Genomic DNA, 16,585 nt, shown 5'->3' with positions numbered 1-16,585 from the left:
AAATGCCTATGTTCAGCTTTAGTAGATGCCATTCAGCAGTTTTCCATAGTATAGCAGTTATGTTCTCACCAGCAGCGTGTGAGAGTTCTGGTTGCTGCACACCCTCTGTAGTTTTGCCAGTCTTGGATCATAGGGGTTCTCTGGTGGGCATGTGGTACTGTTGCTTTGCGGGTGTCACTTGTGTTTCTTTGACAGCTAATGTGGTTGAGTACCTGTTTTTGTTTTCTTCCCATTTTCTGCGGGGTTTTCTGTTATTCTCACTAGGTTAGCGGGAGCACTTCATGTATTCTTTGTTGATGTGTATATTGCCAGTGTCTCCTTCCACTCTGTCAGTTGCCTTTTTGCTGCCTTAAATGGTGTCTTTGATGAATACAGGTCCTTTAATTTGAATACCAGTTTATCCATAAATCTTTTCATGTTTGAATCATATTTACACCTGGTATAGTTCTGTAAAACCTTAGAGGTAAAACACATACATACATAAAATTGTGAAACATAAATAAAAATTTAAAAGCCTGGTAAATATAAATCAGAAATATAACTTTTACCTTAGACCAGGGAGGACCAGGGAAATATAAATATTACCTCGGACCAGGGAGGTAATAAGACATGCAAATAAGCCATGTAATACTATGGACGTATAATTTAGCAATACATTTTGCTTAGAGCATCTTAGAAGTTAACACTCCATTGGAAACCTGATCTGCTATGTCGTTCTGATTATCTGTGAGTCCCTCAGACAATATCAAGAGGATCGAAACTGACAGGTATCTGCCTTCACTAGTAACTGGTGATACGCATATCGAAGTACTAACAGGTGTATCTTATGTTACAGGTTATTCAACGATAGTTATGACCTCCCGGTTACGTGCGCTGGGTGGAAGAATTAATAACATACGCACCTCAGAGTTACCCAAAGAGAAAACTCGATCCGAAGTCATCTGCAGCATCCGTTTTTTAGATGGCTTGGTACAGACCTTTAAAGTTACTGTAAGTTCTCTACTTTTTAAATTTTTCCTGAATTAATGCTTCTAACAGTTTTCATTTCTTGGCTTACAAAATGTAGAAAAAAATATTTTAAAATGAAAACTTGAGATCTTTTATGTTGAGATTGCACTGGAAATACGTAAAAATTTTGCCCCCATTTCACCTCTACCCTGAAGGTCTTTCCCCTTCCTCTGTGTAACGTAAATTGTTTGATGCTTAAATGTTGGTGGCTCTGTGAAGTCCTCATCCACCTTCTGAAGGAGACTGGTTCAGGAAGTGGATGAGGACTCCACGGAGGCACCACCATCTGCACATCGTGGTGATATATATATACATATATATATGCTTCATTAGAGCCCATGTCAGGTTGCATTTTTAAAGTAGTGATTAGGGTATACGTTGCCCATGAAACTGTGAGCTCCTTGAAAACAGGAAAGAATAGAAAGGGTGTTGTTTCCCCTGTCCCTGGCACAAGGCTGGGCACACAGCAGGTGCTCATTAAATGCGTGAATGAGTGGTTTGTGAGACCACCAGCCCCGCAGATGGCAGGGCTTGGGGAGGTCCTGGCTCATCCCACTTAAAGCCCATGGAAGAGCCAGTGCTAGAAATGAGGTCTCCAGTCTCACAGGCCAGCCATAGGACCGTGGCTGCCTATGGTGCCCACACAGCCCAGTCATCACCTGGGCCCATGACCTTTGCCTGTCTCTCCCTTCCTCTGGCCAGTCCTGAAGGGGTCTGCCCCAGCCTGAAAAGTTCAGTGTGCAAGGAAAGGCATCAGAAGAGAGGACAGGGGATGAGAGAACAACTGAGGGAACAGTAAAAGGCCACAAGAATGTAAAAGGTAACAAAAACTGACCCCTGGGTCTTCTGCACACCCCCTGCAAGTTTGCCCACTGCCACTCCCAGGTGATCATGGACCTTGATGCCGGCAGGAAGAGAAGGCAGTTTGCATGGAATCTTAGAACAATGGCTGCTGTATCTCCTTGGCTGCAGGTGTCTCCCTATCAGTGCAGAAGACTCGGTGGACGACCAAGGTCATAGGAGTGTGGGCCCCTCGCCGGACAGATAATAGAAATGGGCAGTAGGAGATGGATGTTTCCTCCACCTCACTCTTCCACCCACTTCTACGGTCATCCAGGCCTCCAACTGTGGGCCCCTCACCTGGCAGATAATAGAAATGGGCAGTAGAGATGGATGTTTCCTCCACCCCACTCTTCCACCCACTTCTACGGTCATCCAGGCCTCCAACTGTGGGCCCCTCACCTGGCAGATAATAGAAATGGGCAGTAGAGATGGATGTTTCCTCCACCCCACTCTTCCACCCACTTCTACGGTCATCCAGGCCTCCAACTGTGGGCCCCTCACCTGGCAGATAATAGAAATGGGCAGTAGAGATGGATGTTTCCTCCACCCCACTCTTCCACCCACTTCTACGGTCATCCAGGCCTCCAACTGTGGGCCCCTCACCTGGCAGATAATAGAAATGGGCAGTAGAGATGGATGTTTCCTCCACCCCACTCTTCCACCCACTTCTACGGTCATCCAGGCCTCCAACTGTGGGCCCCTCACCTGGCAGATAATAGAAATGGGCAGTAGAGATGGATGTTTCCTCCACCCCACTCTTCCACCCACTTCTACGATCACCCAGGCCTCCAACTCTTCCCCAGTGTCAGGGCATCAGTTTTTTGTAGGTGGGAAACGTAAGAAGTGAAAACTCCAGCAAGGAAATTCAGTTGTCTAGTGAGGTATCTCCAAAGTCTAACTACGGGGGGCTACGACATATACCTGTGACCTGGTTCTTCAGAAGCCAGTTTAGAGATAAACATCCTCTCAGGAGGACTGTCCAGAAGACCGTTCTGCGACTCTGGAAATGTTCTGTATCTGCACTAACCCATAGGGAGCCCCCAGCCACATGTGGCCATTGAACACTTGAAATATACCTGAAGAACTATTTTTTTTTTTTTCCTGAAACAAGGTCTTTCTCTGTCACCCAAGCTGGAGTGCAGTGGTGTGATCCCGGCTCACTGCAGCTTTGACCTGGGCTCAAGCAATCCTCCCACTTCAGCCACCCAAGCAGCTGGGACTACAGGCACGCACCACTACACCCATCTAAATTTTTTTTTTAATTTTTTGTAGAAACAAGGTCTCACTAACTTGTCCAGGCTGGTCTCAAACTCCTGAGCTCAGGCAATCCTCCCACTTCACCCTCCTGAAGTGCTGGGATTGCAGGCATGAGCCACCACACCTGACTTAAGTTTTTTATCTTATTTTTTAATTAAAATAATTATCTTATTTTTTAATTAATTTAATTTTTTTATGAACTAGTAAGGACTGCTTCCATTTTAATTAATATTTTTAATTAGTTCGTTGTCTCCACTTTGGATTGCTCAGCCTTGGTGAACATTTCTTAAAGTCTGTCAGAAGCTCCTACAACGTGTGTTATAGATGTCAATCCCTTCTCCTGCTTGGGCATTTTGAAACTTGCTCACTGAGGGGGTGGGACCTAAGAATCTGCATTGTAATTTCTCCCGGAGTTGTCTCGATGTGCCATGAATGATGTGCCATGGAGTTGGAGAACCACTGAATTAGGGGTCTCTTGGCAAGGTTGTAAATATTTCTCTTAAAAAGCAACTACTTTGGTTCTACAGAACCTTGTCTTATATATGATTCCCTTTTTAACATAATCTTTCATAGAATTTTGTGATAACACAAGTTCCGTGAAGGTCACAAATGTCTCTTCCAGGTACTGTACCCTAGTAGTTTAGTGTATGTCTGGCTTCTTTGTTAAAATGTGTGTTTGTCTGTCTTGGAACTGTTCTTAAAGGGTATTTCCTCTTCCTGACAAGATCATGAATGTTTGTTACTATATAACTCATATATTCATTCAGCACGTGTTTATTGAGCACTTACTGTGAACCAGGCTTTGTTGTAGGTACCAAAAAATAGCAACAGTGCATAAAAAAGAGCAAAATCCCTACCTTTTTGAAGCCAACATCCTAGTGGGAAAGATGGGCCATAAAAAAATACGTGCTAAGTCAGGCAGTATTAAGTGCTTTGCAGAAAAATAAAGTAGAACAAGAGGGAGAGAGTTGCAGGGCAGGGTGAGGTCACCATTGTATAGAAGTGACCTGAGAAGGCCCCACTGATGAGATGAAAGAACCGTGTGGTTGTCTGGAGGAAGCACATCCCAGGGAGAAGGAACAGCAGTGCAAAGGCCCTGAGGCTAGAGCCCACTCCCTATGTTTGCAGAACCCAGTGGAGTCTGGAGTGGAATGAGCCTGGGGATAGTGAAGCAGGAGATGAGGGCAGAGATAGTGGGTGGAGGATTGTATGGAGCCTTGTAGATCATTCTGAGGGCATTGGCTTTTTTTTCCTACATGAGGTGGAAAGCATTGGGGCTTTGTCCACAGTCAACTATAGGTGGGAGGAGCTGAAAGACTGATTTGGCAGTCCAGGGCAGAAATGATGACCAGTGGACATGGTGGCTGTGTTGGGCTGGCTAAGAGGAAACTGAACCCAAAAGTACTTTGAAGGTGGAGCCAATAGGGTTTGCTGATAGATGGGATTTGGAATGCAAAAGAACCAGAGGCCTCAGCGTGACTCCCAGGTTTTTGGCCTGAGCAATGCAGCAAGATAGAGTTGCAGTTTATTGAGATGGGGAAGACTGTGGGAAGAGCAGGTCTGAGGGCAGAAGTCATCAGTTCTGCTTTGGGCATGTGGCGGTGGAGAGGCGTGTTATTCATCTATGTAGCAGTGTAGGAATGGTGTGAGATAGAAGAGTCAGGAGGTCAGGGGACAGGTCCAGGCTGGGGATACAGATGTGGATATCAACAGGATAAAGACGGTATTTCAAGCCGAAACTGGAGGAGATCCCCTGAGAAGCAAGTAGACAGAAGCTGTGAACGGTGCCTAAAGGTAGGAGAGGTGAGGAACAGGCACTAAAGGAGTCTGAGAAGGCCCGGCCAGGGAGGCAGGAGGAAGCCAAGAGCGAAGGTCTGAGAATCCCAGCAGAAGGAGGAGTGATCAGCTCTGTGAAAAGAGGAGGAGGCAAGTCCCTACCCTGAGTGAGCATCATCTCAAGCCTTAGAACAGGCTGGGTGCCGTGGTTAATGCCTGTAAACTCAGCACTTTGGGAGGCCACAGCAGGAGGATCCCTTGAGCCCAGGAGTTTGAGGTTACAGTGAGCTATGATTTACCACTGCACTCCAGCCTGGGCAATGGAGCAAGACCCTGTCTCTGAAAAAAATAGAGGTCTTAGAGCAGAGCCTGGTGAATAGTGAGCACCCAGAAATTGTTAGTGATGAACATCATTGTTCTTATCACGTGGCTGCCATCCCAGGCTTCCAGCAGCCTGGTTCAAAGCTGAGTCATGCAGAACTTGAGAAATTGGAGGTCCTGTTTGCAATTTGGAATATACCTCACTTTATATCTTTCTATGCCTAGGAATTTTCTGCACAGTCTCATTCAGACTCTTTAGCCCAGCCCATCTTGTGACCTGGAGCACATGTCAGGGAAGCTGACTTGGATATCAGTCATTCTTAGCCCAGGGAGTGAGCCCTAGAGGTGACCTGGTATGCCCAAGATCACCTCTTGGGGGCAGGGCCAGGCCAGAAGGATTGTTCTTATTATAAATGTGGTTTTTTTAATATTTCAATTTTTTATTATATTTTTAAATTTTTTTATATGCCCATTTTTTTCTGTTCTATTTCAATTTCTGTTGAAAATCAGGTGAATTATGCAGAATAGATACCTGTATGTATGAATTATGCACTCCAGAGGAGGAGATGTAGTAGGAACAGAGAGGCTTTGGCATCAAACAGACCTGAATCAGGCAGTCAGACTGTCCCTTGGCTGATGGTGCAAGGCACGGAGCCTCTCACTGCCTTTGCTCATTGGCAAGGGAGATGGTGATGACCACTACACTTTGCAAATTGTTGCAAAGATTAGAGATCATATATAAAAAATGTCTCAGCATAATATCTGGCTCCTTTGTAGATGTTCAGTAAATTGTAGTTAATATACATTAAATGTAATATAAAATCATATATAAATAATTCCAACAAGGGGAGCAGCTAGCTCTTTGACATATGGAGTGTCTGGTAATGTGCAGTGTGTGGACTGGGTCATTCTTTCCCCACCTGTTGTTATTCTCTTGTGATGGACGGTGCCCTGGCTAGAAGGAGCAGGAGGTCCAAGCGCTCTTGGGCAGGAAAGGGGGCATGTTCAGGAAATAGGCGTGTCTCATGCTCCCCCCCTTCAGACCAGATAATCTGAGGCTGCCCCAAAGAAGTCTCTGCAAAAGGGGCCTGACGGTTATCTAATTCTTCAGTGCTGGTCACTGTGACCTATTTTCAGGTACATTATTTGCTCTTAGGCACTCAGAAAAAGGATCTGCCTTGGCCTGTTCTATACACGGTCTATTTCTGACTCATATTGTCCTTTTAGTTAAATGGTTTGGTTCAAAGGATTCCTGCGAAGTCTGCCTGTTAAAGTAGAATTTGCAGTTTTCCAAACACTCCATGCTGTTTGCCATCAGTGCACAACTGATGGGCCTTTGTGCCGGGCCATCTGATCCAAAGGCCTCTTTTTAGCTTGTGCACCTGGAGGGGTGGGCTGATGCTTGGACCTGTCCTCCTCCCAAACCCAGTTTAGGGTTGCTGTCTCTAGGCCCCCGGTTGAGATGACCATTTGTGTGGTCCCCTTGGGTGTCCACTGTGCCTCAACTGTTTCATGGCCCTTGATGGCCTTTGACACTCTGTTACTGCCTCCACAGCCAGGGCAGGAAAAGGGAGCTTCTTACATCCCTGTCCCCATTCCGGCAGCATGCCAGCCCCATAAACATGGAGCGGGGAAGGCGATCGAATCCTGCTCTGGAGAGACATGTCGTTGAACATGCCCTCCAGCTTCTCACTTCAGATGACTGGAAGGGGAAGCAGGAAAGGAGATAAGCCCACCGGGTGGCACAGGCCAAATCACTCTGAGGGCATTTTGAATGGCATTTGAGTATTTTTAGCTGTCTTTTATGCGGTTAGGTGAGAGTTTTCCGTTCCTGGACATATACTTTGGTGGCTTCTCTAGGAGTAGGAACCACAGATGTGTCCTGAGGAGCCAACGGAAACTGCCCTGGGGTTAGCATTTCACTGTGGATAATCCACGGGAGGCCACAGGGAATTTACCGTGATTATGAGAGCTGAGTTTACCAATTTAGACATTATCACTTGGGAATTGCAGCTAAGGAGGAAGGAAGAAATCTTAGACAATTAAACTCATATTGTCTTAAATTGTGTTGGTGTCGTTTTTCTTAGCCCTACCTCCCATATGTGCTGTGTGGCTTCTTAAAATTTATTAAAGCTCTTCTTGTGGTGGGAAGTGTGTGTGCATAGCATTTCTGAATATTCTAACTCTTTTTTGCCTACAGCAAAAATGTTTTTACCACCAATTCATTTATTTTAAGACTTTTCCCACTTGATAATTTCTTTTGTTCTAGAAACAAGACACTGGTCAGGTTCTTCTGGATATGGCGTACAACCACCTGGGTGTGACTGAGAAGGAATATTTTGGTTTACAGCATGATGACGACTCTGTGGACTCTCCTGTAAGTGCCATTTTTTTTTAATGTGCTGAACTCCTGCATGGTTTGCTTTTATATTTTATGTTTTCTTGTCCAACAGAGATGGCTGGAATCAAGCAAACCCATCAGAAAGCAGTTGAAAGGTTGGTGCGATCTTTTCACTTCAACTGAACGTTAGGCATTAGTTATCACAGCCTGTTTCTCTCCTCCGATCATCAGTGCCTATAGCATCTGGGACCTGGAGTTCTGGGCATCCAGGAGTCATGAGTGAGCTGTCTTCTCCATGTCTGTCTTCTGAGTCAGCAGAGATACTTCCAGATCAACCCTCTAGGATCCTTCCCAGCTGTGGGCAAGAAAGGGAAAGGTGAGAGTAGGCAGCTCAGAGCAAGGGAGCTCGTATTTCTTTATACAAGGAAACAAAAGGAAGGAGGATGGCCTTTCTTAGCCTAGTGTGAGAGCCAGGGTGGAAGAGAGAGACAGAAAGATAGACAAACACAAACGCCTCCTACTTTCCAACAGCATAGTGGCATTCACTGAAAACAATAGGTAGGTGCCATAGGTAGGTAGTGTCACAAATATAAAAGGTTCAGTCCTCCCAACTACCACTTATCTCTCAGGCGTGGATCCCAGTCCTGCAGTTAACTCCCAGCCGAGTGGCCAATCAGGCCACACCATAGCCCACCCTCTGCCCTGATCTGCTCTCAACCTGGTGTTCCAACTTTGCCAGCATTTTTTCCCTTTATGCCACTCGTGCCCCAGACAAACCTGGCTGATATACAGGGCCTCCTGGTGCCTCCCCTCAGTCTGTTCCATCTGCTGGGAATGCTTTTCCCTCCCACTTCCCTCTCTCAAAATCCTGCCTTTCTTCAAGGCTGCTCAGATCTCATTTCCCCTCCTAGAAACTGTGGCTCCCTCGACATTCTCTTAGATTTACCATCGCCCGTGTTGGGGCCCTGAACACTCTCATTCTTATCTCTGTTATTTGCCTTTAGTTTCCTCTCAGAACTCCCAAGTTCTTGAGGTTAGGACCCTTGTTCTATTTACCTCTGCATCCCCAGGGTGCCCAACACACAAAAAAGTGGCCAGTGCATGGTGGAGTGGAGAAGGGCAGGTAGATTTGTGCACACTGGTGTGCATACTCAAGATGTCCCCCCAACACACACACACACCTGCCTCAGCACCCAGGCAGGAAGGAATAGACACAGTGGCCTTTGCTCCCATCTCACTGCTGCCCCCACAGGGAGCCAGGTTCTCAAAGTTCTCTCACATAAGCTGCATCCTCTGCGTTCAGAAGTACCGGTGGGAGCCACAGAGCCGCTTGCAGACAAATACCTGCACCATCCAAGTCCCCAGGAATGAGTCCACACAAGGCATGAATAGGTGTTTCATTCATTTTCTCATTAACTCGTGCTTTCAGTGAACATGTCCTAAGCTCAGACTGTGGCAAGGTGCTGGGCTAAGCCCTGGGAATCTAGTCCAGATCAGATTTGGACTCTGCCCTCAAGGAGCCCACAGCCAAGTGTGCAGACAGCCCAGAGGGATCGACATTCTATGACATTAGTAAGCACGATAGAGGACAGCCAGAAAGACAAAGAGGCTGTGCCTGCAGCACAGACATGACAAGTTTTAGAAGGGGGGTGGGGAGTGAACAAGCATCCCAAGGCAGCTGGAGGACATTGCTCTCCCCTGATGTGCAGATAGTCATAGCGCCACCCACTGGTACCAAGAGACATGTACAGGTGTACTCAGGGACACAACGCCATAGAGATTCTTGGAGCACATGCTACAGATAAAGAAAGAAAGCACTAAAGAGCAGGGAGGGTGGAGCCCAGGATGAACTAAGGTAGAGGAGGAGATCCAGCAGGCCAGTGAGAAGGTCTTGAGTTGCAGAGAGCAAGAAAGTGCTCAGTGCCTAGATAGGGCGGCAGATATTTACTGAGCAACAGTGGTGAAATTGACATGAAGATCTTGGGATCTTAGCAACACAATCTGATCCTCTCCTGTTTCCATATCTATCAGAAGTGGACTAATTTTATCCACACAACCGAATTGACTCTGGATGTTGATGTGTAAAACCATATTTGAGTGTGTTCATTGTGTGATTGACTAGTATATTAATTTAATATACTTTGCATTAAAAGCATGAGATATTTTCTAGTTTAAAGATGATTTTGAAAATGTGGTATAGCAGAATCAAAGATCTCAGTACTTTAATTCTGGTTTTGTCACCAGCTGTGTGACCTAGGCAAGTCACCTCTCTAAGCCATCAGCTTATCTGTAAAATGGGCTACCAGTAGCAGCCTAGCTCATTCATAGTCATGGTGGTGTTCAAATGCAGGGCTATACTGAAAATGCTTGAACCGCATGAATGGCTGCACAAACACAGGCTATTATTTCTTTGTAAACTTTGCGTAATATGCCAATTTAAGGATTTTTAAAATTTCTAATACAGATAACAGAGTGCAATGTTTAAACACAGCCCTAAGATAACCGTGTGATAGGAAGTCGATGATAACTCAGTCTGTGCTGATGTTGCATATATATTTTACTTTTTGAAGACTTGGAGAGTTCTAAAACAATGAACTAACTTACGCACTCCGTATTCGAAATTAGCCCTTTTCTAATGGGAAAAAAGCTATTGTTGAGTGAAAAATGCATCACTTATGGAAGAGAAGCAACTTACATACATTGACTTTGTCAAAGAGAAAATTTAATTTGTTTTTGAAAAATGTTGTAGGAGGTTTCCCCTGTACCCTGCATTTTCGAGTAAGATTTTTTATACCTGATCCCAACACACTGCAGCAAGAACAAACCAGGTAATAACATTTTAAAGTTTTCTATTTAGTGTATAAAAATGAGTAACCACTAAAAATGTACTCTTCATTTTATTACTATGGCCAAATAACTTCATCTGGGTGTAACTGCACCAACAATGATGATCCAGGTAAAAATCTGGGGTGCACAATACTGACATTCTAATCAGCGAATTAGTTTTCAGTCTTGGGCCTGCTTCTCTTATCTGCCACCTTCTATCTCTCCTCCCACCACCCTGGCCTCTCCTGCCTGCTGAACCCACTGTGCTCAAAGGACAAAAAATCATATTCTACTAAAGTAGACAGGATGCAGAAGACAAATTTGTAAAACAGTCATCCACAGGTCAAATGGCATGATGTCTCTGAAGAGCTAGAATCGAGGCTCTTGAAGATAACAAGACATTCTCGTTATAAGACTTTTCTTTCATTTTTTTTATTTTTTATTTTGAGACAGAGTCTCTCTCTGTTGCCCCAGCTGGAGTTCAGTGGTGCGATCTCAGCTCACTGCAACCTCCGCCTCTCAGGTTCAATCGATCCTCCCACCTCAGCCTCCCAAGTAGCTAGGATTACAGGCATGCACCACCACACCTGGCTAATTTTTTTGTATTTTTAGTAGAGACAAGGTTTCACCAGGTTGGCCAGGCTGGTCTCAAACTCCTAACCTCAAGTGATCTGCCTGCCTCAGTCTCCCAAAGTGCTGGGATTACAGGCATGAACCACCAGGCAAGCTTTGTTATAAAAATTTTCTATCAGATCTCCAGTTTACAAGAAGTAGAAAGGAGAGCAGGATGGATTCAGCTTGTCTTCTTAGTGAATCAGCAAGTGCAGGAAGTATGTGAACCAGATAAGGGAAAGAGGGCTGTATAGGAGTTGTTTACCCCTCAGGGCTTGGAGTCTCTCCCGACCCTGGGTTGGTACATGGGTTTTTCTGGGTGTGGAGGACAGAGTATTTGGAATGGAGGAAGAGAGTGTAGCACAAGAAAGTTGTTGCTATTTTAACACAGACTGCGCAAATTCAACTTCCCCTCCCCTGTGGCAACATTAAGCCCTTTTATTATCGATCCATTTATTTTTCTTAGGGAGGGAAGCAGTCTCGCCAGAACAAAAGCAATAGTTGCTTAGTATTGAATCCTGTTCTACATTCATTATGGCCAAAAGACATCATCAAGGAAGCAGCATTAACTCAGACACAGAGTTCTGTCTTGTTTATTTTTTTAGTAGTAATTACATGATCACATTTTAACTTGAAATATGTTGAAAGGCCAGATATTAGTCTATTACTGTATTTTGCCTTCTTTGGGGACCTCCTCCCTCTACTATAGCAGACATTGGGGATTTGACTGTGTTTTTTATTACATCTTAAGCCAGTGTCCAAGGTGTCTGGTATGACACATCAGGGGACCACATGGAAGCATGCCCTGTCCTCTGAGTTTTCCCCATACCAGCTCTTCATGCTGGTAAACTGGGGATGGGATAGAAGCACTCAGCCCAGCAGGTTACTTCTTATGCTGACGGACACAGAGCTGGTGATGAAATCTATAAGAACATGTTTGAAATGACCCTACTAAGGCTTCCATGGGCCAGTACTTAAATAACACACCATGGGCCAGGCATAGTGGCTCATACCTGTGAGCTTCCCAGCACTTCAGGAACCCAAGGCAAGAGGATCACTTGAGGCCAGGAGTTTGAAACCAGCCTGGGCAACATAGCGAGATCCCTCCTCTACAAAAATAAAAATAAAAAAAGTAGTCAGGTGTGGTGCTGCATGCCCATAGTCCCAGTGACTTGGGAGGCTGACTGGGAGGATCGCTAGGGCCCAGAAGTTCAAGGCTGCAGTGAGCCATGATTGAACCACGCACTCCAATTTAAGTGATAGACTGAGATCCTATTGAAAAAAAAAGGTCTCTGTTGAAGGGATGTGTTAAAAACAACATGAATAATATGTGCGTGTATACAAGTATATGTGTCTTTTATATATATTATATATAATACACGTGTGATTATGTATGTATATACATGTATGTACACGTGTACATCCACGTGTGTGGTTCTAACCAGTGGGTTTTTTAAAAATCACAACTCCATAGTAAAACTATATTTTGTTTCATAGTAAAAATATATTTTGTTTCAGAAGAAATATATTTTTTTCTCAAAAATATATTTTGTTCTAACCAGTGGGTTTTTTAAAAATCACAACTCCATAGTAAAAATATATTATGTTTCAGAATACAGTACACATATATAAATTACTGAAGCAAACATTTTGTAAAACTATAGTAAGTCGCAAGTACTCTGAAGTTTTCTATTCTGTTTTATTTCATTTCTTGAAAAAATGCCAACTGTGATGCAGTGAATTGATTGTACGATCAACTGGGAGGTTCCAGCCCCAAGTGTGGATGGCACTGCCTCACCTAGCAATTGTCACCTGTCTCCTGTCTCCTCCCTGTAACACTAGAGCCCCAGATTTGTGGCATCCACTGGGCATGTTAGAGGCCTCCAGTGGCTGAACTTGAGGGAACATATTTCTACGGCCAGCGTAGCCCAGGAGTTCATCACCAGGGCCTGTCCTAGCCATTGGCCATTCTCTTCCATACCCTATGGAAGAGAAGCCCACTTCTCTGGGAGTTGACAGAATCTTCCTGCTGAGCCTTCCTGTCGTCTGAGGGACATCTATGGAAATTTAGGGCATTCATGATGGAGAGAAGCCTGAGGCAGAAATGAAGGCTGCCTTCAGATCTTTTCAGTGGTCATGGGAAAAGAGGAACTGGATATGCAGGGTCATAGAATTATGGCCAGTGGGTGGAGGCTACAGAGAGGCAGATTTTAGTGCAGAATGAGTAATAAACAATATGTTTATTACTCTCCTAAGATTCAGTGGCTCACAACTGACACCCCACCCCACTTTCCATCTTAAGAAGGGTGATGTCCCATTGCAGAATAGAATGTAACTATCACCTTCTGGGATTTGGGCATAAGATTTCCCTTAATGTAGCAGGAGCTGCGGTGGGAGCCACTCCGTAACTCTTATAGAGCTGGTGGCCCACCAGGACTGCCATTTTTTTTTTTTTTTTTCTGAAACGGGGTCTTACTATGTTGCCCAGACTGGCTTCAAACTCATGGGATCAAAGGATCCTCCCTCAGCCTCCTGAGTAGCTGGGATTATAGGCACACACTACCATGCCCAGCTGCCAAATCATTGTGTCCTGGACCAGGCTTCTACCATTAATTCACATGCTTTAAAAAATATATAAAATGAAAGATTTTACTTATATTCCTGGCACATAGTATCTTATCCCAGCTTGTAGTTCCTGTTTAAGGAAATTCCCTCTGAAGGAAATTTTAGCTCTCAAAAGTCAAAGAAGGTGTATAGAGAGGTAGTATCTGTTGGTTTTTGCTTGTTTGTTAAGGATCTAGGCCGAGAGACTTTGATTGCTTTTTTCTGAAATTGAAGTCATGGGTGTGGTACACGCAAGAGAGGTCGTTACATTTCTTTAGTTAGGCATCCCAAGCATCTCTTCTAAAGAACTATCCTGTATTCTAATTGTTAAATAAATATCTTCTTTATTGTGAGCCTCCACAACTGCTGTTTCTGATAAATTTAGATCATTCTAAGCAGAATTTTATATACTGGCAATCTCAAAATTAGGCTCCTTCAAGATTCCTGGGAAGTCTCCTAAGCTTGGGTTGTGTTTCACTATTCTAGTTTCTTTGTGTATGATGATGCCATGGGGTTGACTCAGAAACTTTGCTCGGTAGATGACAAGGCAGCATTTGGTGAGTGGTGAGCTCGTTTATCTTCTCAATTATATCCCTAGGAAGACATACTGATTAGCTGAGCTTGTCAATGAAAGCCCAGATTCACCACTGGATTATCTATAACTCTCCCTTCTCTTTTTTCTCTCAGTAGCATTGTAGGAGGAGAGAACACTTAATTCTGGTTGAATGTCAGCTTGGATAAACATAGAAACAAACTAGAAAGAACTGATGATGTTATCCTAGGTAGAAAAGATGGTGATTCCAATACCAAATAGGTGTGAATTAGCAAATGTATGTCATATTGTCTCTCAAGGCTAGGGTGTTCAATACGTTGTGAGTAGTTAATTATAAGCAAAGTAATAATATCAGAGTTATGACATGGATTTTAAGCTTTTTAGTCATTAAACTATAAGAAATTTGTAGCATAGTGAGTTTTTTTTAATAACATGATCATCCAGGTTAAAATAAGACACAGCTGCCCTCATATGTTCTATCTGAGCTTTGATTTTGTCATCTGTAAAAATGGATATAGTGGGACCTACCTTACAGAGTTATGAGGCTGAAATAAGAGGGAAAGTTAGGACGTAGTACCATGTACACAGCCCAGAATTGGGCAAACAGGAGGTTGTAATACTGTTTGAAGCATTCCCATCTCATAAAGCCAGTTCCTTGACCTTATAAATTTGAAGGAATAATGAAACTGATTTGTTTAAATTGTTAAAATTATTTCTCTCCTGCCTCTGTTCACTTCTGCCCTGTCTATATTAGATTTCAGGAGGTTTCCCTTTTGTCATCTTGGCCAGACACTGGAATGTCTATCCCATTTGAATCTGGGTTTTAAAAAAGTATGGGAGCTAGTGGCCAAGTGTCACATGTATGCCGCATCCCCAAATAGAAGTCTCCCCTAGGGGCTTCCTGGCCTGCACAGTGCTGCCAACAGCCTCCTTTCCCCACTCCCCGGGCAGGGGAGCAAAGTCACAGGCTGAGGGGCCTTTCATGACTTGCCCACAAAACAGATCTGGAGCTCGGAGGTTACATTTACTGGTTGCACAGAGATGAGTGCAGAATTCAGCTTGGAGGTCCTGTCAGCTTCGGGTTTACTGATGTTTATGCTTTTGCTCGTGTACCCACAGTTCCTGGGACACAGGAAAATGCTCAGCTGGGGGGTCTGCACCCCAGCCAAGCAAGTGTCTTCACAGACTCCCCTCCTTTTAGCAACTTTATGCGGGGGGAGCTTGGGTGGACAGATGCCAGCATGGTGTTCAGAACAGTGGCCCTGCCAGTGTGTGGGCACCACCTGTGGAGAGAACCTGTGGGTTCTGGTCCTCAAGGGCAGGGGCCCTCACTGACAGCAGAACCCACAGCACCAGCCTATCTTTAATGGGCTGTTTCCACCTCATTCATCCCTGCTCAGCCCTCCATAGGGCAGCCTGCACTGGCAGAAAATTGCCCCCACCAATCAAGACACAGGGCACCAACATGAGCCATCAGTAATGACAGGGCAGCTTTGCAGAGCATAAGGTAGCACCTGATACCTTGGACCAAAACTGTATTTTTATGTATCTTTTGCATGTACAGCTCTTGTCTTTGACTCATCAGACTTTTTTTTTGATTATTTCAATTTGAATATAAATTAATGAAAACAATTATTTCATAGGCACTTGTATTTCCTACAGTTGAAGATGGATATTTGTGAAGGAAGGTAATGAGAATTTTATATTTTTTCTTTTCCTGTTAGACTAGCAAAATTCCTGGTTTTAATGAGCATTCATTTCTGGTAACAATATCAAATCTAAACGAGGAGTGGATGTGGAAAGCATCCTGTGCAGCATTAGCCTTTGGCCATCTGTTTTTATTGTACCTCAGTCACGGCTGAGAGAGGCTAAGGATTGATCATCTTTGATTCATGTTATTTTGGTTTTGTTACAAAGGATGCAGCTATCTTTCTGGTAAAGACCTGAGAAATTTTAAAGGGAGGAGAGGGCCCAGAATGCACAATAGGCTTCATTCAGGAAGGCAGATCCAGCCTAATTTAGGTCCACTTCTGAACCCCTTAGTACCTCCGGATGACTCATTTTCTCTCTGGGAAGTTTTTGCTCATCTGCCCATGATTCAGTGCTTCTTGTGTTACCAAGACCATCTCAGTAGCTGGAAGGGAGAGGAAATTCCAAGCCAGTGGTCCCTGAGCTACCTCCTCCAAATCCTTAGTCTTTTCTTGACTTAGGGAAGAAACTGCAGCAGGTAAACCAGTGAGAACAGCTCAGCATATTCCCAATCTGTCTACCCTGGTCCCCGCCCCTGTGAGTTTAGCCCTGGAGGAGGGTCTTCAGAGGCTACCAGTATGCTGTACCATAAGGGAGTGTGTAGTCTCACTGGGGAAATGAGAAAGTAGCCCATGAAGCAATTAGGAAACAATCAGAACCAATAATGGCAGTGGAGACCACAGTCGTCGTAAGAT

General features: G+C 44.4%; 1 protein-coding gene across 15 annotated transcripts in view; it reads left to right on the top strand.

Annotated features, from left to right (window-relative positions):
- Positions 1-16,585, top strand: part of PTPN3 (protein tyrosine phosphatase non-receptor type 3) — a 120,128-nt gene that overhangs the window by 34,661 nt on the left and 68,882 nt on the right. For 4 of the 15 annotated variants that reach the window (XM_035254274.3, XM_035254291.3, XM_035254281.3 and 1 more), the window contains exons 2-6: positions 836-990; positions 7,475-7,582; positions 7,659-7,701; positions 10,296-10,374; positions 15,785-15,829. In XM_035254274.3, coding sequence (XP_035110165.3) covers positions 853-990; positions 7,475-7,582; positions 7,659-7,701; positions 10,296-10,374; positions 15,785-15,829 — 413 coding nt within the window. In that variant the 5' untranslated portion in view covers positions 836-852. Of the gene's footprint in view, positions 1-835; positions 991-7,474; positions 7,583-7,658; positions 7,702-10,295; positions 10,375-14,074; positions 14,146-15,784; positions 15,830-16,585 lie in introns of those variants that run through there. The other 11 variants (XM_078350209.1, XM_078350189.1, XM_078350219.1 and 8 more) reach the window with 5 other exon arrangements.

The sequence above is a fragment of the Callithrix jacchus genome, chromosome 1 (genome assembly GCF_049354715.1).
Source record: "Callithrix jacchus isolate 240 chromosome 1, calJac240_pri, whole genome shotgun sequence".
In the NCBI taxonomy this organism is placed as follows: domain Eukaryota; kingdom Metazoa; phylum Chordata; class Mammalia; order Primates; family Cebidae; genus Callithrix; species Callithrix jacchus.
Note: the sequence above shows the minus strand (reverse complement) of the source record. Positions and strands in the feature narration are given on the sequence as shown.